General features: G+C 42.8%; 1 protein-coding gene across 11 annotated transcripts in view; it reads left to right on the top strand.

Annotated features, from left to right (window-relative positions):
• FOXP1 (forkhead box P1) overlaps positions 1-22575 on the top strand; it is a 576958-nt gene that overhangs the window by 492591 nt on the left and 61792 nt on the right. For all 11 annotated transcript variants that reach the window (XM_040628561.1, XM_040628562.1, XM_040628558.1 and 8 more), the window contains one exon: positions 4037-4241. In XM_040628561.1, coding sequence (XP_040484495.1) covers positions 4037-4241 — 205 coding nt within the window. The remainder of the gene's footprint in view (positions 1-4036; positions 4242-22575) is intronic.

The raw sequence follows: 22575 nt of genomic DNA on the forward strand, positions 1-22575 counted from the left end.
CTGTCAGAATAGAAGATTTGGTAACAGAGGAGTACAAGGGGAGAAGAAAAGACACATCGGCTAATGTGTTTTTGTGCTTGCAAAATGTTATAACGTGCATTAATTACACCTTTGGGTTTATTGTTGGAAACCTCGCAGGCTGTTCTGACACACCCACCGGACTCAGGCTTCAACCTCTCATCTTTTCCCACTGCTCCTATACTATTAAGTTTGCTCACTAAGGTTCATTGTTATAGTACATCAGTTAAGCTGTCCAAAAGAGGGCAATTGGGCAGTGACAAGACAAGCTCATGTGTAATGTGAAAGAAATGAATGTGGTGATGCATGAAGTGTAATCTCTGCAGTAACATATCAGAGACACCAGTAGGTAATTCACTAGTCATGGCATTGATTGATATGCTTAGCAATCTGCTATAACTATTAGCCCCTGCAACATCAAGAAGGAGCGTATTTAACATCTAAGGGGTGCCCTCATGTGTGCCCAAGATGCCTACATGTAAATACCGTATTCCGGGAGCCAGGTTGTGGCAGCAAAGTGAGCTCCCTGTGTCACTGCCATCTTCTGTGGGATCCGGAGGTTGGTCCTGTCTCTCCTACCCCCTCGCCCAAAGTGGCTTGAGAATTCAGTCATGTTGGACTACAACACAATTTTTTTTTATCAGAGACATGATGGCTTAAAACTGATGTCATTATGAGGTTTAAATCAACTTTCTGCTTGCTTGCACATGGTCACCTGGGTATGGATGCACAAGGACAAAAAAAGGTTGATCAACTCTGTTTGTCTTTGAGCCAGTGATACCTGGGGTTGTAAAATTGAGTTCCGTGAGCAGTAATCTGTCAACTGTCCCACAACATACATTTTTTAAGCCGGTGTCTGCATTTTCTTTTATAATGAAGGGGTCGGTTGTCCTGGAAAAAGAAATGTAGCAAGGCACAGGGGTTAGGTGTTACAAATGCCAGTGATGGCTACTTTGTGATAGAGTCGTCGGGATTCTTTTACGTACCTGCTCGTAGCCTTGGCTAAGTCACCTTAAACGTGTAGAAATGTGAAAGTATGGCTAGATGGAAAGTAGTATTTTGAAGGCCTTTATTTTTTTTTTCATCTTTCCTGAAGGCTTTATGGTATGAAATGGAGGGACATTTTTTTATTGTTAAGTACTAGTATTATAGGGTCTTCTCTGTTTTATGTAATTAGCACATATGCTTTTCTCCCTGGTCTCTTGAAGCAGTGACCCCCTGATACTCAATATCATTCTGACCCGTGAATTTTGAAAATATGAACTAGAGATTATGTGCTAGATATATACCTGTTAATGAACTTGTTTAACCTGGTACTGTTATTCCTGTCTACCATATTGGAGGAAATACGTGATGCTTTTTGGACATTTGATATCCATGGAGTCTGATGAGTGACTAGTGCCTTTTATCTGTCTTAATTCTATCACGAGATCGTGGCTGTCGAATAATAGCATCCTCCCTTAGATAGTGTGCGTTGAAGTAATAGTTTAACATCGCTAACAAGGTGTAGGTAGCATTGATGGAGGAGACCGATTTGACTGCTCTCTGTAAGTCTGATGAGAATGTTCTCAAACGTAATCATCACAGTGAAATTTGACCCAAAAGTACCCCTGTTGTCAGCGAGTTACTGTTTTATTTACCATTTCCCTTTGCGAGGGATGAAACTGATTTGCCAGCCCCCTGAAGAAAAGGAGAGCGGAGTAACGCTCATGTACTGTGTAGGCATGACAAGTGTAACCAGACAGTTGCCTCTGTCTTTATTTGCTGGATAAATAGCTCGCTTCTCAAACAGCTCTGAAGTTCCGCCTTTCTTGGAGGGAAAGTGTTAACACAGTTGTTAGAAACCGTGTTCTTCCATTTTTTCACTTCCCATGCAGCTGACCCAGAAATCAATTAGTTTGCATTGAAAAATGGGCGGCTTGTTCTTTTCATGTGTATTTACTCCCTAGAAAATAAAAATAGGTGTTGACTTGTGTAGCTTTGTATCAATATGCTATCATCAACAGACAAGCCTATTCACTATTGTTTCAACTGAGTAAACAGTGGTCGGAGGGTCAGCCATATTCACAGGTAATTGTTGGTGTGCGGACCTCAGTGGCAGGCCTGTTAGCTACAAACACATCCCACATGTCACTTCGGAAGGTGTTTGAAAATAATAGCCCAGATGCAGCAGAACCGGACACGGGATTGTGGAGTGACCTTTCCCTTTGTTTAATTTGCCTCTGAGGCTTAATTTCAGGGGACAAGTAATAATTGAATATGCCTAATAACTAAATGCTCATTTGGGACAAAATCCATCAAAATATAATTGGCATTTGATTTTTATGAAGGGAGAAGAAAACCGACTTGGCTGTCGAGGATGCGTTCTAAGAATATCTGACCACTTAATGTATCATTTGAAGCCTCCTTTTATAATATATATTAATTGCAAATACTTGAGCATTTGAACATTTTCGTGGAGAACCGTTAGGAGAGACCAACTGTTTTTGTTAACACTCCTCTCAGAAAGGCGGGGAAGGTTATTGGTCTGCTGTGCAATAATTTACTCCTCTTTGATATGCAAACGATCCACGGTGAATATAAAAAAATCCTATCAGACTCATTTCACAGTTCTTAACCACTCGGATTCTCTGGAGTCCATCGCCTCATTAGACCAGTGCTCTCCAATGCTAGCATAATTAAAATCTTTAACAGTTTAGCAAAGTAAAGATGTTTGGCTGATCACGTTGAGATGATTATCTATCCATTGTATTCTAAATGACAAAAATAAATTAAATTTAGACCTTGGCATTTTTTATTATGTGTTTCAAATGAATATAATGCACACAGCCTTCTTTTTTAATTCAATAGCTTAGGTTTGGTAAGAAACACGCCTGTTTCGGGTGCTGCTATATAGTCAGAAAATGGCAGGCTTTCTGGGATGGCTGTGTTACAGTTGATTGAAACAATGAACTGCAGTCCAGACATCCAGTTCTAATGCGGAGTTGCCTTATGCTGTGCAGGGTTGACGATTTCTTTCAGCTGTCTTTCGGAAGGAGCGGCTGTTGTTGTTTCTTGTTGGTAGCTGCCCTTTAGAATCTTTTTCTCGTGTGCCTGCGCACGCCTGCACATGCACTGAGGTGGGTTCTGGGAAGCCCGGGTTGCAGAGGCATGCGTCCAGAATAAAGGCTAGGAGGCCGTAATAGGGAGACTCTCCTCTTGGGGGAGAGTACAGGTGAGACCCTTCCTCCTGAAGACCCATGTCCACTTTGACCCCCTTAAGAAACAAGAGAACTTTATTACTCCGAGTTTATTTTACGTTTGCGTTTTATTCTGCAGTGGTTCATTAGCATTGATCTAAGAAGTGACAGTAATAATAGTGTTACTTGTTTAAAAAAAAGTTACACAGTTTTGCTGTAGACACATCCATCAATTAAGCATGTGGTACTAGAAACCAAAATTAATGAGGAAGATAGGTGTGTTAATGAAATAATCATAGTATAATCAATTTGAATGTTAAAAGTTGAAAAGCATTTCAGGAAGACGATATGAATTCATAATTTATGTCTAAAAGTGATTAATAAAAACTATATTTAATAACAAAGCTATTTGTCATCATTTAAGACTTAAGCACAAAAATTATTCATTTTGTGGTTCGTGTTGTCATAATAGTATAGTAGAACAAATTTATTTCGAGCCCTTCTTTGTGTCTAAAAATACAATAACATCTATCTACTCCTTTTCAAAAATCTAGAAACAACAGTTTGGATGGAGGCATACTGTTTTTGCAGAGTGACTGTTTTGAATCCTTTTCACGGAGGTCTTTTATGTGTGATGAGGGCACTTCAACTCGGCTGTTTAGTGGGAGGACACGGTTGTTACTACCGTATTTGCCTCAGTTGGGAGGGGAAAAAAACACACACACCAAAAAAAACCCCCTAACACTAGGCTTTGTTTACTGACTCTTTGATTTAATTACTGTTTGAAGAGGACGGAATTAGCTGTTAATTGATTTAATTATCCAATTTGTTTGTTTCAGGCATGATTCCAACAGAACTGCAGCAGCTCTGGAAAGAAGTGACAAGTGCTCATTCTGCGGAAGAAACCACAGGCAGCAATCACAGCAGTTTGGATCTGACCACGACATGTGTCTCCTCCTCTGCACCTTCCAAGACCTCCTTAATAATGAACCCACATGCCTCTACCAATGGACAGCTCTCAGTCCACACTCCCAAAAGGGAAAGGTAGGAATGAGCCACTGAGATGTGTGTCCGGAAGGGTCTTGAATGTGGGAGGGGTGGGCGGCCTTGCTCCGCTATATGTCAGCGATTCCTAATTGGATCCATGTGACTTGAATGTGCATATAATTACTTAAGAATGTGTTCAATATGGTTTGGGTGTGAAGCATCTAATTATTTTCACCTTTTCAACATGGAATTAGCACTTATGCCGATCTAACCTAAGCTTAAGGACCCAGGCAGGGTTAGTGTCTCAGTAGATGGGGTGGATTGCAAGGGTTCCAGGCTTACTCTTGGCGCCCAGTGCTCACTCCGTGCAAGCTGAACACCTGGGCTCTAAACAAACTTCAAAGGGAGTAGTAGAGTCTTGGTACTGGCGATTTTGAATCCACCCAGTTCAAGAAAAGGTAGAGAACTTTGCCACTATATACTGTCCTCCTTGGAGGCAGGGAGCCTATCTTTTGCATCATTGTGTCTCCAAAGAACTTGGCCTTTTTCCTGGTCAGTGCTCAGTGAAGGTTGGAAGGATGGGGAGACGGAAGGGGTCTGTGTATGCGCACACACAATCCACGTCTATACACACAGATTTAGAAAATAAAGTCTTAACTCCCGAGGAGGAATGCAGTGCCGTCTCAGTTGCCCTATTCCTCTTTGGAAGGTAAGACTTTATATATTGTAATTGTCCTCAGCTTTGCTTGAATGTTAGCCGAAGCCGAGTCTGTTTGAGATATCCAGAATACATCATGTTAGCAGACAGTTCTAAGAAAATGAAGCTGTTAATTCATGTTATTGGATCCTCACACCCCAGAAGCATTAATACTACTGTGGAATGCTTCTCAGAAGTGGAGTGTATGTATATATATAATGCTCCTAAAATTAAAAACTTTTATTTTCAATGTACTATTTTTAAACGGTTTCCCATCTATTTCATATGCACAGCTTCCCCACACAGAAGAAAAGAAACTTTCAAAGTAATGTGTGATAGTAAATGTCACTTATCGCAGGAAAAACAAATTCTATATTTTGTTTTTTTAATAAAAATGACTCAGTGAAAGTTTATTTTAATGATATTTTTCACTTGAGCAATTACAAATATAATTTCATCTATTTCTTGAACTATTGAGCATTAAGAAGCCCACGGGTTTAATTAGATATGCATCTTTCTACCAGCAACATTTTCTCCATTTCGAGATCAGTAATCACAGAAAATGCTCTCTGAATATTTGTGCCTGTTGTGGGCGTGGGTCCCAGCCAAGCCTAGGAACGTGAGAGGTTCTGAGCTGTGGGGATAATAGATGTCCTAACCAAAACTTGCAGCTATCCTTTTAAGATCATTTTGGAACTTCTGTGGCAGACAGAGGCGAAGTAAGAGTTGTTTTAAATACCCCCGTTCCGGAGAATTCCAAGGATAGAATGGCGGACAGTAAGATATGTGTGTGAAGGCCTTGGGTCCAGTGTGGCTTCTGTTGTTTCCAGTGAGGATGGCCTTGTATGTCTGGAAGCCAACCTTTGCTGCTGCCTTATCACGTCTTACAGCGTCTTTGTAATCAAAAAATCATGCTGAACCTTAGAGAGCTTTAAAGAAAAGGTTCTAGGTTGTTGTCCTTTGCTGTGCTCGCTTTTGGTGTCTAGGGTTGATGCCGCCATTTACTGTGGAGTGATTGAATTACATCTCGGTCCATAGGCAGAACAGGCCATCCGCGGAAAAATGCCGACCCGTGCACTTAAGGTATTTGTTGCAATCTTGTCGGCCGTCGTGGAGCCTGTACAGATTTCCTGTGACACAGGAAACTCTTCTGGTTTAGATGCGCTGTGCTCGCTTTCATTCTAAACGGTTCTATATCTGCAGGCAGGTGGCAGATCAGCAATGAGGCAGGTGGGAGAAGAATAGCCCTTTTCATGTCTTAGGTGTGTTTGAAAGTAAATGGATGTAAGGACAGTCTCATTCCAGGGGAATAAGTTTGTTTGAATTGTTTTTATGATGCGCACACCAGTGGGGCTTGATCTTCATTATACTACATGCCAAAACTAGAATATGGATCAGAAAAGAATTTGGGTTCTACTGAGCTGTAACCTGGCTGTAGAAACAGGCCGAATTTTCCCGTTATCTATGCAAAGAAGAAGCAACGATGAAATGCTATGCCACTCCTTAATATCTTGGGTCTCTCTGTTGATATTGCCGGGTACGTTCCTGGTTGCGGCTGAATTAAAAGAAAATTCTGGCGAGCCTGTTTTAGCTGAACATAGTGAACAAGACAAATGAGCACCTTAGGTTAAAGATAATTCAGAAGTTAGAAACTTACAGAATTGATCATTAAAAATTCAATTATTAGTTAGCCAGCTTTGTGTACATACAGGTACGGATAATGAGGTTTTATCTGGTTTTATCTTAGGATTTATTTTTAAATCATCAATGCGATGTCCTCTTGAAGTAGTGGAAATGGTAAAGAAGCTGTCACTATGACAATGTTCTCACTTACACACTGACTTGACGTTTGTCACAGGGGATCCCTTGGAGAAGTCTCGTCCCTTCCTCACCAGTGCCTTTGTGAAATATGTAACTTTGCAGGCTCTCCGTTGATGGCAGCGTAACATTCCTTCCCCCGCTCCGTTCCCCCCAGAGCAGTGTCTGAACAAGCAAGAGCCCCTGCCACACGGAGTAATAATCTAGCCCTTCACACTCAATCTCAGGTGAACAGCTTAAGAATTCTTCCTAAAAGGATTCAGGAATGCTCTGTGTGGAACCATGTTGGCAAAAGGCAGGATCCTTAGAGTTTTTGTTTTTTAAAGGAGTGAGATGTCTCACAGACTCACCGAGGCTGCCTATTTCGGTGTCGTTTGGAAGCCTCCCTCGCCTGCACTCTTGCCCCCGTGCGTTCTGCGGGCTCCTGTGAGCAGCCGCTTGGAGCCGCAGCTCTGGGGTTTGGTGAGCTGCAATCTGTTAAGGAGATAAATAATGTGCTTGGCACGGCACTCCTACTCTCCTCTTTAATTTGTCTTACACAAGGAAAATTATAATTAAATCATTCAGGGTAAACCCTTGAGTGTAGAGAAGGGAAAAAACACACTTTGGTAAAGATTGCCAATAGAAACCCACTTCCCTGTTGCGCAGGGTAGAGACATTTATCAGTATTCAGCACTATTACGAGAGGAGCGGCCCATGTGATTTGTGAGGCGGATGCCAGCGCTCAAATCAAGGCTTGTTGAGATCCTGTCCCTGTGCAATCACCGCCATCCAGCATCATTAGAATTCAGTACTGGCACCGTGCTTCGTGCTTTGATTTTCTTCCGGCAATTTAATAATGTTTATTGTGCTGATTATATATAAATTCATTGGTGCAATAAACATACCTCGGTTGCCAGAGCCTGAGAGAAGCGTGGTGAAGGTGGAGTTCAGCAGGCAGAAGCGGAAGGGGGCTAAAGAGGAAGCAGGCACGTCCTCGTCTCTCACTGCCCTTCTATTCCCGAGGACCCAGGGAGCCGTGACAGCGGAGACAGAGAGATAAAACTCAGACCTGGGCCACCTGCGAACACGGAGCTATCATCTTGTTCCCTTTCACTTGTCTGACTGTCTTTAGGAAATTCCGAGTTTTGGTGTGGGTAAACAAAATCAACGGAATGCAAATGAAACATTTATTAAAATGCTAAATTTAGTAAAGCCCTTTGAGCTTCTTGGATCAAAGCAGCTATGTAAATACAAATAGCAATTACTACTTAAGTAATTGCCTGAATTAAAATTCTAAATATCACATTATATTATGGTGCACTAGGGAAAGGGAAGGGAGCTCACATGTCCTCAGTTCTTTCTCTGTACCAAGCACTGGCTGCACTCTTGTTTTTGGACTGATGTCTCATTTTATCCTCGTGACTGCTGAGAAGCAGTCGGGGTTAATTATACCCATTTTACAGAAAAGGAAATTGAGTCATAGAGACTAAAGAACTGACCTAAGGTCACAAAACTGGTTAGCGGCGTATCCAAGATCCAAATGCAAGCCTGTCTCTTAACATTGTAGTACGGCACTTCGAGTTTTCATTCGGCCTAGAGGTGACTATTTAATTATGATAATTTGAAATCAGTGTTCCTAAAATAAAGTTTAATTTAAATCCAACAAAACGTGTATTGACTTCACCTGCTGGGTGCGCATCAGCACATTTTAAAAGAAAGTAGCAGACTTTCCTCTCTTAAGGTGCATATTGGTATTTACTGGGCCTTCCATGAAGGATGGGGGCAGGTAGGATTTGCAAAATACACATCACTTACAGTCTGAAACAGTGCATAGAGAACACAAATGAAGCCCACGCCAGCTTTGCACACAGGCACATGCCAAACAAGCCTCCCTCTCTCCCTTCTAGCCTCGCGTATCTTGCGCTTCCACACTGAACAGCGACCCTGGTCTTTATCCTATTTTTCCTGTCCTCCATAGCCCGTATGAGAGAGACTCCTCTTCTCTGACCCTTTCCAGGTTTTCGCTTTCAGTTCAGCCAGCACGAGTCAATGTTTGCTAACTTGAGCATGTCTCAGATTCAAAGCTCTTCTAAATGTGTTTCAAGACCTCCTTAAGCATCTGGTGGAAGAGGTTTCCTGGAACTCTGGAAGGATCATGGTGGCCTGTTGGTCGGTGTCCATTGCGCAGCCTCTCCTCCCTACGAGGTCTAACCTGCCCTCTGTCTACTCCAGTGTTTCTTCCTGCCTTCCACTCCTTTGCTGACACAGCCCCAGGTAGTCCCATTGCTTGCTCCTCCCCCCCTCCCCCCTGTTTCACTTGATATGCAGTCTCTGTTTTTGATTTGTGGCGTCTTGACATATTGCCATGTATTTGACTACATAACAATAACATTTGTGTTTCCTGCCCCAGTATTTTCAGAAGGCAAGGAACTCTGAAACGTGGACATGCCTGGCGTTTCATTTTTTTTCTTTCTTTTTCTTTTTTCTTTTTTGAACTAAATTCAATGTTGATGAGTAAATATTGATGCTCTTGGTTGACTTGCTAAAATTCTAGAAGCTTGCTCTCAGAACTGCTCCAGTGGTACGTGCCTTTAACTGTTGCGTGTTTTCGTATTCATTTTGCAGTCCTGTTGAGCCAGAAATGTATGCAGTAAGCTCTAGGTCACATTACTCTGAACAGCTCTTCCTCATTTCTACTGTTTTTGTTTTGTTTTTGAAAATCAGATGCTTTCTTCTGTATCTCTCTTTATTTGAAGCACTTGAACAAACGAGCCACCCCAAATCTTTATTTCCCATTAGAGCATTCTGGAGAACCTGCCACGAAATTGTCCCAAATTGTCTTCAGAATTGTTACTGCTACTTCTGCCAATATGTGCTAAGGCAATTGATCTGTAACCCGAGTCAGCAAATTACAGCCTACCAGCCAGATCTGGCCCACTGCTCATTTTGTAAATAAAGTTTTATTGGAACACAGCAATGATCATTCATTTATACACTGTCTTATTGAATAGCTGCTTTCATGCTACAGTGGCTGGCTTAAGCAGTTGCAACAGAAACCCCAAGGCCCGCAATGACTTAAATATTTACTCTCTGGCCATTTGCAGAAAATAATTTGCCAACTCCTGATCTTAGCTATAAGAGCAGTGTTTCTCAGATTTCCTGATGATATTCTCACAGGTATTTGTCGAAATATACAGCTTCCTAGCCCTCTCTCATGAAGAATTAGATTATCCTAGTCTAAGATGGGGTGCAGGAATTTGTATTTGTGACATATGCCCTATATTCTTGCGACTCAATGGCTGCAAGCCAGTAACGGTGGCATTACCTGGGAAGAGCTTATTAGAAATTCAGGGTCTCCGGTCCCACCCCAGACCTGCTGAATCAGGGTCTTCATTTTAACCAGATCCCCAGGGCTTTCTCAATTTTGAGAAGCAATGCTAGTGGTCTGGCACCGTGAACTGGCTCTGTTCAGTTCACCTGGGTTTTGGCAGTCTTGAAAAGGGCGGAGTTTTCCCCCTAACATTTGATAGTCATCCCAGACATATTCAGTCCACAAAGCTCGTGGACTACTACTGCAGAGTAGAGGTAGTGTGACTGGAAGGAATCAGTACCTGGTATATGATGGTGATGATAATGTAGCTAACATTTATTGAACTATGACTTTGTGCAGGACACATGCATAATGGATTTGACATAAGCCTTCATACTGATTTTCCCACTTAATACTAACAATGACCCTATGGGGTACCGTCTTCTTTGTACAGATGGTGGTTGGGGGCCCAGAACAATTTTATAATTTGCACAAGCCACACAGCTAGTTAGGGACCAGGCAGGGACTGGAACCAGGGTCTCCCTGACCCTCAAGTCCTTGTAATGACTGTCATAATCTGGTGGTTCCCAAGTGGGCTGTTCATCAGAACCACCTTGGCTTTACCGCAGACTCCCGGATGATAGTCTCCAGTGGGTAAAGCTCGGAGATCGGGAGGAAGCCATAACCTTCAAGGGTGGGAGCCATGGGGCCAGACCTGTCTGTTTAGCCATAATTTGAGAGAGGCTCCAGAGGTTCACAGCTGGCTCTTCTCCTACCTTGCCTCATCTTTTTGCGAGGAGGCACATAGGTGCCTAGCAGTGGAGGAGGTGAAGGACAGGCTGGGCTTGGCCAGTCAGGTGTTGTAAAGGACCTGAAAGGGAATTAGACGTAGCCAGTTGTAGAGACCTGAAATACAGGTGCTTCTGAGCCCCAAAGCAGATCTTGGCAGCGACACCTGTCCCTTGTCTATCTGTATGGACAGTAACCTGTGCAGGGCAGAAACGTTTCTGCTTCGATCAGAAAGAAACACCAGGGTCTAGTCGACATTTGGTAGGACAGACACGCTGCTGGGTGTTTTGTGACCACCATGCCTGGAAGAGCTGCAGCCTGTTTGTCCCATGGCTTAAAACCAATTACTTCTGGGCCTTAGGAGCAGGGAAGAAAGGTTGTCTCAGGGTAGTGTGGCAGGGTGGAGTATCGTGGCCTGTCATTCATACGTAGGGTGAGAGCAGGGAGAAAACCTTTAAAATATAGGCATGCCACGAGGGATAGGTTTATGGATTTTCTTGACTGTTCACTCTGTATGGTGATTAAAAGAAAAAAACCTCAGCCATTATTCTCTAACAGCTGTTGTATCTTATCTCAATAAAGTGCCTTTTACCATAACACACCATCATTAGACTCTATAAATCTTCTTCTATTTATTGTGTTTGAACGATACGTGCTTTCCAATAAAATAGTATCATTGGTCTAGGGAGATACATTCCTTTTATAAGTTTCTCCTAAATTGGGTTGGTTTTAATGTTTTTCTTGGGATATTATACAGTATGAATCTCAACCATGGGCTATTTCATGTCTAACGTGCCCGGTTTCCCCTGTGAAATAATATCTGAGCCCCCACTTCCTCTCATCATGTAAGATAGACATTTCTTTTCTGATGAGTGGCTCCTGCTAATAGGGTTTTCTTCACCAGATCCTTTTCTTGGCACGCAACCATTTTACAGGTGTTTACCCTCGTGTGGTAGAGCCTTTGGCCCTTCCTCCCAAATATGCCTTAGCTTTCTTAACATTGATCTTACACCAAGAGTGTCAAGGAAGACGTCGGGCCCAGAACAGTGAACACCAATTTGGGGGAACTCTGACCGCATTGTCCCTTATACTGGGTTTCACCCTTCACCCTGTAAAAGTGTCTTGTTGGAACCCACACTTTACCTCCAGGATTCCTAAACAGAAAGATTTCCTTTGGCGGCAATGGGATCCATCCAGAAGTGAAGAGGGAAAGCCAGGGACCTCCAGGAGGCCATGTGGTTTGAAAAAGTCCTGGGGTTCTTCTGTTCTCCTTTAAATGACACGTAGGAGTCTCACGGTCATAAGCCAGTGTTGGGGCCACATCAGGGGGGAACCTACACAGGAGGCTTAAAGGAAAGTCACATTCTTTTTCAAGATTTCCCGAGCTGCCCGTTCTGCGCGGGTGTCACCCTGGAGTCCGGCGCCGCAGCCCTCGCCAGCGGAGCCCCCGCTCTGCTGCCTGGCTCGCCTGGGTAATGCAGATGAGCGTGTTACATATGTACGGCCGCCCTGAGCGGCTTTATCCCACCCCGCTTTGTAATCAGTCAGGGCCTAAGTATATTATAAAGTATATTCTCCTCATTAAAACAATAGTGGAGGCTCACAAAGGGAAATTGTTAATATGTGTTCCAGCTTGTCATTTCTGCCTGTGTGAATAAAGAAGATAACCGTTCCTTTGGGAAACTATTTCGGGAACTGAGCAACAGATAGGCTAGCCAGAGAATTCTCTTAACTGTAATTTTCCTTTTTGTTTGTACTCAAAAATAACATCCTGATGGGCTCTTCGGTGCCTCTGCACAGACAGAGCACAATTGGCACAGCCCAGGTGGTGTTAATATGGGACGATCCCCCGGGCACATGTCGCCCAGAGTTGTACAGCTTGTTCAGTGTCTCCATCCATATGGCAATCTGTACCATTCACAGAAAGGCGTCAGGGCTGTGCCTGGTGGGTACTTTGGTCAATGTAGTGTGAAGGGAAGGCTCCCACTCCCAGCAGCCTCCGTGGTACGGTTTGTCTTCCGGTAGATCTGAGTTACGACGTGCGTGCTCACCGCCCCGCCCCCCAAGATATTCCAGAAGGGCTTTGCTGGTTTCCTTCCCTCTCCTCTCCCCCCTCCCCCACTTCATTTTCCAAAACAAATGGTTGACTCGCCAGGTATAATTCAGGTGCATGAAACATACCTGGCTTATAGAAAGTCAGTTTAAAGATACACACGCAATCTCTTCTGGGTGGTTGTTCGTGGATTAACTCAATTCTAAGAATACATGCCTGTACGAGAATGCTTCTATAAATTCTGTGGCTTTTGTTGTCCTTTTTTTTTTTTTTAATGCATTTTATGTTGTGAAGACAGTTTTCATTGTATAGTTTGGATGTTCGGGCTAGTGGTTTTGGTTTTTAGGTCTTAAAATGAAAAAAAGGGGAAAAGGGAAAGAAAATGATTATCAGACTCAGAAATCTCAGAGTAAAACATTCCCTGGAGGTGTTAGAACTGAAAAGGGAGAACCAAGGAAACCAAGATTTCCCAGCGAGTAAGGTGAAAATAGGACTGCTTTAAAAGGCACTTTGGGAAATTTACCAGAAGGCAGAGCCTTCTCCATTTATGTACCTAAATGTTGTTCCACTTTTGTATAACTATTTGTATTCTTGTTTGGTAAACAAACAGACCCCATAGCAACTGTAGCTGATGGTATTTATACTACCTGTAAGACTTCCCTAAACAAACAGACTTACTTTTATGACCTTCAAATTTCATTCCTTTTATAGTCTTCAAGGAGATCAGACTAATGGCAGATTGACCCCTTCCTTCCTTCCTTCCTTCCTTCCTTCCTCCCTCCCTCCCTCCCTCCCTCCCTCCCTCTCTTCTTCCTTTTTTCCCTTCCCTTCTTCCCTCCTTTCTTTTTTGATACTTTGAAGTCTGTCTTTGAAGGATCTCTTCTTTGTGTATATTTTACATCTTGGCTGTAAATATTGAGTTTGAAGGTATATTATGACAGAAGGAAAGAAAACCTAAAGTGTTTGTGTAAATGATGTGGTATTTGCTTTCAAGAGGGGCCTTTGAGTCATCTGGTGGAATTTTAGGTTATACATCCGAAAGGCTAAAACGCCACTGAAAGTATTACTATAGACCTTAGAATTGGACAGACATCGATGGTTATGTCTCTACCTTTTATATCTGAACTGTTGATGGAAACATTCTTGTACGTATGAGCCCCGGTATTCAACTTCCATTTTTCCGCATGAGTCATATTTACGACAAGAAGAAGATCTCGTGTTAAAGATCAGTGTAAGAAATAAATGGCAGTTTACTTTAATTAGAAAAAAAAAATGACACCCAGAGCTGGAATAATCCAGTGGTGTTTGAATAAATTAGAAGATTGTACAGGCAAAAATAAAAAGAAACTTAACAAGGATGAATGGGGAGTTGTCCAGAGTTCAACAAAAATGTGTTTGTGAGCGGGACAGAAGTCACTGGACGGTACTCCCGTGCGTGTGTGCATTCGGCAGAACTTCTCAAACCCCAGCCACGTGCCACGTGTCCTAGGCTCCGGGGCATGCAGCTGTGAGTTTGACAAAGTCTGTCCTCATGGAGCTGACATTACAGTCGATGCAGAACAAACAAATAATTACATAATAAAAAGAAAGAAGTTCTGAACAAAATAATAAAGCAGGGAAGGGAGAAGAGTGAGTCTGGCAAAGCCTCTGTGAGGAAGTGACCTTTGAACAGATGGAAAGAAGTGACAGAACAGCCCTCTAGGCTTAGGTTACAGCAGCAGCAGAGGCCTTGAGTCAGGGGCAGAAAGAACATGTTTTGCTGGACCACGGCCCATACCTCATTTAGTGTGGGGGTGGCTGTGTTGTTCAGTGGTGATAGGTGTGGACTCTGGAGCCGGACCGCCTGCATTTCAATGCAGGCTGCCCACTGAAGTGACTTAATGTTGGTGTGCTCAGTTGTCCATCTGTGAAATGGGCATGATCCCAGACTCTGGCACATAGGGGGTGCTCAGTAAATAGTAACGAGTGCTGTTCATTATTGTCGAAGTCGTTTATTCGTTCAAACCACATTAATCGAGCATTTATTATGTACTAACTATATAGGTTCAGGGGTTTAATAGAGGACTGCAACCTAGTTCTGCCCCTTAAGGAGCTTACTGTCTAATCAGAGAGACATACAGGGAAAGAGACCCTTGCAACACAGTGTAATAAATGCAGTGATACGAATATATACAAAACGTGACACAGCATCTGATTTGTTTAAAATCGGCACTAGTGGAATATCACAGTGTATGTATTTCCACCACCCCCCCGCAATGTGCAGCAGGTGAAATTTTTGAATGCAGTGAGCTCCGTGAAGGAACATTCCCTGTTCTTTGCTATCTCCCGATCATCCAGCGTAACCAGCCTCGCATGACAGGTGCAAAATTTCATTGCAGAGACTAGCTGAAATGTGCAGAAGAAGGTGAACTGAGGGACTAGTGAAGATTAAGCCATTGGGAGTAGTTCTATATTTGCTCCCCTTTGGCCGTAGATGCTGTAGGAGCACCTGGTTAGTCTTGTTGATACTTACAGGTGCTCCAAACGCGGGAGGAAAGCTGGGTTTCGCATAAGAGTGCTCCTCAACCGTGAGCACACACATCAGAATCATCCGGAGGACTGGCTAACCTGCAAACTGCCAGACCCCAGTCCCAGTACTTCTGATTCAGTAACTTGGGCTAGGGCCTAAGAAATTGCATCTCCACCAAGTTCCCAGGGGCCATACTTTGAGAACCACTGCTCTCGACCACCCTTACACTGTGGCCTTCTTCCCCTGCTACCATTCAAAGTGACAGAGAAGCGATGTGGAGAAAGAGAAAAATTCTTAAGACTATGATCCAATATGAACTATGTTGTGGAACACAATTTCTTTTATATTTCTTAATATCGGTCTTTAAATCATTTGTAAACATTTGTTTTTCTATTTTTTTTCTTTTATGCCTGAAGATGCTTTTTGTGTATCTTCGGCCATCTGCCTGCTCTCATTCTCTTCCTTGTAGCCGTTGAGCTCCTACTGATACTGTGAGGCCCAAATCAGATATTACAGCATTTTATATCCCAGCCATCTGTTCAGTTCTCTTTCTCTCCCGGTGGAGAATTGGGTACAGCTTTGCAGTGAGGAAGAGAACAGCCAGTGGCCTCCGATTGTATTTGGTTATTTACTGTATCGTTATTACAGATATTGAATATGCATCCCTACTCAGTTGGTCTTTAGTCAGTTATATACATGTCTAATGTATTACCTATATTGTAAAAATTAGAGGCTAAGGGTGAGAAAGATACACACATATACACGCGTATATTCTTACAAAACTCCTATTATCTTAACACATGCATACAGAAACGATAATATTACCTTACCACTCACCCATGGGGCTCCTTAAGAATCCCAGCATACAGACTCTGATCCAGGAACCCAACACGATGCTTATCACAAGCACAGTGTTTACTGTGCAATTAAAGGTAGAGGAGAGTTTAATCTGGTGAGCATTAATGAAGCATCTTGTCCTACAGAGAAGTAACAAGAATTGCATAATGTGCAGGATAGTTCTGAGGCCACATAAATGCAAAAGCCTAGTGGTTCTCAGCCAATTTGTATCCCTACGTCACTTGTCCCCTCATCTCCTGCTTGCGTGTCTGGTTCTCACACTTGACTTACGTGATTCTTCTGGTCCTGGAGTATAATTGTGCTGGCTTCCATAGAGTATTCTGGAGGAAGGCCTAAGAAGAATTAGTATTGAACTTTTATTTATGTTCTTTGGTTTTCTTGGGTACCGTTGGTGCCTCTGACATATGGACATGTTCCACATAGACCTTGTGAGTCACCAGCGCAAGCACACTTGCATTGACATAATAAGAATGCCTGCCTAATGGTGTTAATAATTTTTGGATTAGTGGTCCCTATGTCTGTATTGACACAGTTGCTCGCAGCCACTCTTTGGAAAGCATTCTGTTTTCTCAGCGAGACCCCAGTGTTAATGCCGCCAGTGGTAAACTCTCATAAACTCAGGATAGCCCTTAGCGGCGTCAGAAACAAAAGCTGGGCTTCTGCCTTTTCCTGTTGTTTTTCTTTTCTTTTTTTTTCCTTTTATTTATTCCTTCCCTCGTCGCCATGCACACACAGGCATTCTGCCTCTGTCATCACCTGCTCGCCGTTTGTGATCAGTTGCTCCCAGATTCTCAAGCTCTCATCCTCTGCTCCATTGTCCTGCTGGGCACATACTCCCGGCGTCTGGGAACCAAGCTGGCACGTTTTGCCCCGTGGAGCTGAAAAGGGAGATGGGGCGGGCAGATGGGTGATGTGGATGGTGAAGAAGGGAGCTGCCGATCTCACGGCACCCAACCCCAGGTTCTTACCGTTGGTAAAGCAGCGGTTACTAGTCACAGCTGCAGCCTGAAGAAGAGATGCTCCTAGATCCCACGTGATGGCTTTAGGTCCCGGAAGCGCTGGATGCAGCGCACTCTGTGGGTTTGGTCTCAAGTCCAGGAAGACCCCGAGGCTCTCCTTTCCCCATTGAAAATTCAAAGTATGCCTTCAGTGACTTGCCGCTGGATCATTGTTAACTCAGGAAGCTAATCCAGCTAGGGACTGAATCTCCTTGTAGAAAACGTCACACGCTTTTGGTTTCCCAAACCTCAGTCATCTGAGTTTGTGTCCCATGATCGTGAACTTGGCTATATCTACGTATATCATTATGTATATTATTCTAACATATGTATATATATAATATATTAGAATATATATTAATAAATGATATATATTATTTAAATCAAATCATTTTTCAAATTAAAGTCAAATAGGCCTCATCCTGAGAAGTGATACATGTGAAATCAGAGGTTAGAGTTACTACATATGTTTTTACTTAATATAAATTAAAATAAATCTGCCAGTTTTTAAAAAACTCAGCATTCTTGCTCCAACTGACGTTCTATGGGCCACCGTTGAGTGTGTGCATGTCTTATATTGAGATATTTTGATCAGATTCCCTCTTTTTGCTGAGGAGAGGGACCTTGGCTGAATATGGTACTATGCCAAGTGGTTGGAAATGCTGTTTCTATTGTATGTTTACCCTGGTTTCCTGGAAAAGCCCAGAGCGTACCACTTATCTTCCTAAAAACTTAATTCAAGATCCTCCTTACACATACATCTTGTACTTTTCAGGCTCATGGGGCACCAACCAGACTTAGAGGATGCCTGAGGCGGATGTCGAGTTTGGGCATTCTCTGACAGAATCACTCCCCAAACTTGTGCTCACGTGAAATTGGTGTTAGTTCATAGTAACAGGAAGTGATCTTTTCCCCATGCTAACTTCCTTCACTCTTACCTGTTCTGTTACATTAAATCTTAAAAAGCCTTGCCTATCATTCTTAGGTAACAGGACCAGTCAGCTTTTTTTTTTTTTTTTTAATGAGTTTGCAACTATGGCTTGGTGAGGTTGCCCCCTGGGCCACCTCTTTCCCTATTTATCCATCTGTATCTTGTTATTCAACCCACAGTGAGTAGGGCACCCCATGAGCATTCCTTTAATAAAGCATGGTCATTTTTAGGTCAGGTGCAGAACAGGGAACTCTCCAGGCACGTAGTACTCAAGTTGTGGTCCGGGGCCCACCACCATTGGCATCACACACGAGCTTTGCAGACATGCAGTCTTGCACCCCAGCCCAGAGCTATTGAACTAGAACCTGCATGTTGAGAAGACCTGCCAGCAATGTATATCCATAATAGAATTTGAGAGACATTACTCTGAGAAGAGCAGTGGAAGAGGAAGGTTGTGTTTCCATACGCTTGCATACAAATACCATCTTTTAAGCCCGGTCAGCAGTGACTTTGAATCAGTCTCCCACCATGTCCCATTTTTGCCACATCTGCGTGTACCTGTTAACTACTTATTACTTAATATTTTTCTTAAAATTGAGTGACTTAAATAGACTTCATGTAAATGTAACACTGAGAAGTCATGAATCTGATGTCTTGGTCTAGTACACATGAGCATGACTTTGTAACTACGAAAGTGGGGCTCTGGGTATATCACACTCACCCCACACACCGCTTTAGTGTGGGCCGTGAACAGAGAGGGTACCTTGTATTTCTTACAGGGTACTCTGTAATGCACGGGGGTGGGGGGGGGAACAAAAACCCCTGGACCTAAGGAGTCAAAAGCTTTTACTTCAGATGTAAAGTTAGTTAAGGTAGCCTTCACAGCTCAAGTTGCAATATTGAGAGCAGATAATAATAATCTCTATCATTGTTTAAAAGCACAAATCGGGCTCTTAATAGACTAATTCACAGTCACTCCAACTGCAAGTTTTACTCATGAATATCAGATCACAAGGGAATGTGAAATCCTCTAATTAAACATGATTTGAAAAGCAGCAGAAAATTGAGATGATGAGCGTTCTGGGGAAGGAGAGTCAAGGATTCACCACATGAGAGAGTGAAAGAGAGAAGTGGGTGTGTGTGCGTTTGCGTGTGTGTCGGTGTGTGTGTTCCAGTTGGTGGAAACTTCATCTTCGCTCACTTTAGGCTGGACTCTGTCATAGGCTCTCCTCAGACACCCTTCTCTTTGTGGTAAGATGATGGAACTGATGGCCAACGTACTTTCGGAAAACTGATGAATAAACAGGATGGCGTATTTCTGTAATGAGTGAAAAGCAAAATGAAGGCAGTATGCTAGAAATGCGACATCTGAGCCGTCTCCCAGCTTTCAGTGGAAAATGAGAAGCCTGCCTGCTTCTTGAAGTGTTTTCAGTGAAAGTTAAAGGAGAAAGGTCATTTTTACAAAGCTATCAGGAAAAAGGATGCCGTGATCACATCCTCATTTCCCCTGTTCCCACATATCATTTGTGCATTTGTCGGCAGGTGTAAGACCTTTTCCTCCCGATACTGCAGTGTAACCCATGAAGAAACTTGACCTGTCATTTTATTTTCTGCAAGAGACTTTGACTTCCAGCTGGTTTGGAGGAGATACACAATAGTAGGAAAGACGTCAGAAGAATCAACTTTAAAATGGAAAATTGTGGTAGAGATTTAAGTCACCATCTCTTTTGCTCCTGTTCGTCTGCATCGCTCTGTATCATAAGGTCCACCGTGACGGAGTTCCAAAGCCAGCGCCCCTTGTCTGGTGTCCATGAAATTCACTTATTGTATATATCAGAAATAGCTCCATTAGTTTGTGAACATTTAATGTAAAACATCTGAAGTCACCGTATCTTCTGACACCACTTCATCACTAGAAATCGAATTCATACTCCTGTCTTTCAACCTGAGAAATCCCTAGTCTGGTACTTAAAGTGTCATTGAAAGCAGGATGCGGTACAAAGTAGAAGGCAGGGAAATAGGATAAGAACTAAAAAGCGATACTAGAGAAGGAGAGAACGTGGGATCCTCTCTGTGGAAGTTGTCATGAGAGAATTCAAGAAGCAGTTTTACAACAGTGGCTTTCTTGCGTGGTTATGATCGCAGTTTAGTGTAAGGCACTTTTTATTAGGTAGTCGTGAAACTGTGTCAAGAGAACACCTTTCTGGAAACCTGAGGTATCTGGAGTTGTTGGGGGCTTTGACAAGGAGTGAGCAGTCCCTTGCCACCCAGCCAAAATCACGGGCTGTGACAGATCTGAGAGGGGAAGATTCTGTGATCGACAGTGTTATGGGGTGGGCAGAAGGAAGCACGTGCCCATGGACAGGAAACCCAAGAATTGCAAAGAAGACAGACAAGTTGAGACTTGAGCCGTAGGGAGGCACTGAGGCCGTTTGGCAGAGAACAGGTCTTCACCATTAGTATCCTGGGTGCCTGTCTTAGGGTTAGCCTTCCGTTAAAGTTGGCTGGCTGAATGAAAGGCCGAATGGTGGGGGGGAAAGAGGGGTGACCAATGGGGAAGAGAGGGAGGCAGGACTGCTTCTAAGCAGTCAGAGGCAGCGGGAAGGGGATTAGTTGTGCTTTTCGGTGTATTTGTAGGGGGCGGGGAATGGTTTAGAAGGGAAACGCGTCCTGTTTCACAGCGGCCGTAAGGATGCCGTTAGTCCTTATTGGAAGGCACAGACCTCCTTCATTCCTTTAACCAGTAACCACTGAACACCAACTCCTTATTCATCTTGTCAGTAACAAGCTGTGTCATTTTTGCCCACTCCCTATCCATGTGCAGAATCCATGTGCAAAATGTAGCAAAAGTGAATTTTATGTTCAGTTGGTTTTTGACAAAGGGGCCAAGATAATTCACTTAGGATTGAACAAGCTTTTCATCAAATGGTGCTGGGACAGCACGCACAATATTGAAGTTGGTCCCCTTCCTCACACCATGTACAAAAATCAGCTCAAAATAAATGTGAGAACTAGCAGTCTCAGAAGAAAATACAGGAATAAATCGTCATTACTTTCGATTAGTCAGTGGGCTATTAGATGTGACATCAGAATCACACGGACCCATAGGAAAAATAGATATATTGGACTTTGTCAAAATGAAAGACTTGTGCTTCAGAGCACACCATCAAGACACTGAAAAGACAGTCCACAAAATGGGAGTATTTGTAAATCATATATCTGATAAGAAACTAACACGCAGAATATGTTTTTTAAAAATTCTTGCCGTTGCACGATAAAAAGATAACCCAATTTTTGAAAAGTGGGCAAAGAATTTGGATAGTCATTTCTCTAAAGAAGATCTATAAATGGTCAGTAAGCGCATGAAAAGATACTCAACGTCATTAAACATTAAATAAATACAAATCAGAAACACAAAAAGGTACCACTTTTTACGTCCACCAAGGTGGCTAAAGTAAAGGCAGGCAGCCGGTGTTGGCAAGTGTGTGGAGAAATAATAACCCTCTAACAGTCCTGGTCAGAATACAAGGTAGTGCAGCTGCTTTCAAAACTGATCTGGCATTTTCTCAAAGTGTTAACCGTAGACTTCCCACATGGCCTGCAGATTCTCCTCTTAGATGTATATACCCCAAAGCACTGAGAACATAAATTCAGTCGTGTACGTGCACGTGCATTCTCCTATCACCACTATTCACAATAGCCAGACTGTGGAAACAGCCCAATTGTCCATCAGTGGATGAATGGTTTTAAAAAAAACGCATTTCTGTACATCCGGTGGAATACTATTCAGCTGTAAAAAAAGAAAAGACGTACTGATACATGCTGTGAGGACGAACCCCCAAAGCGTTATGCTAAGTGGAAGAAGGCAGACACAAAAAAGCACATCTTGTATGATGCTATTTATATGAAATGTCCAGAATAAGCATATGTCTAGAAACAGAAAGAAGACTAGTGGTTGGAAGGAGCTGAAGGTTGGGAAGAGATGGGGAGTGATTGTTAATGGGTAGAAGATTCCTTTTTAGTGTGATGGAAATGTTCTAAAATTATACGTGATGTGGTTACACAGCTCTCAACATATTCAAAACCATTGACTTATACATGTGAAAAGAGTGAATCGTATGGTGTATGAATTTCTCAATAACACTTAAAAAGAAAAACATATTCCACCTTTTTAAGTGATTGGAGAATGACCCAACAGTCTTTCATAACTGCCAGTGGAATAATACACAATTTATAATTTGGGGTTAATTCAGGGGAAGCATGGGGGAGAGAAGCTAGAAACCTGATGTACACAGATATAGACTCTTGTTACAGATGAATCAGGAATTTCGAGAGGAAGAAAACAGAGCACTCTTGGAAAAGGGAAAACACAGAAACTGGGTGAGACTCCAAAGGCAACCATGAGAACTTGGGTCAGGGCACAGTCAAAGCTGAGAGTGCACCTTA

This window comes from Ursus maritimus, unplaced genomic scaffold, assembly GCF_017311325.1.
Source record: "Ursus maritimus isolate PB19 unplaced genomic scaffold, ASM1731132v1 scaffold_14, whole genome shotgun sequence".
Lineage (NCBI taxonomy): Eukaryota > Metazoa > Chordata > Mammalia > Carnivora > Ursidae > Ursus > Ursus maritimus.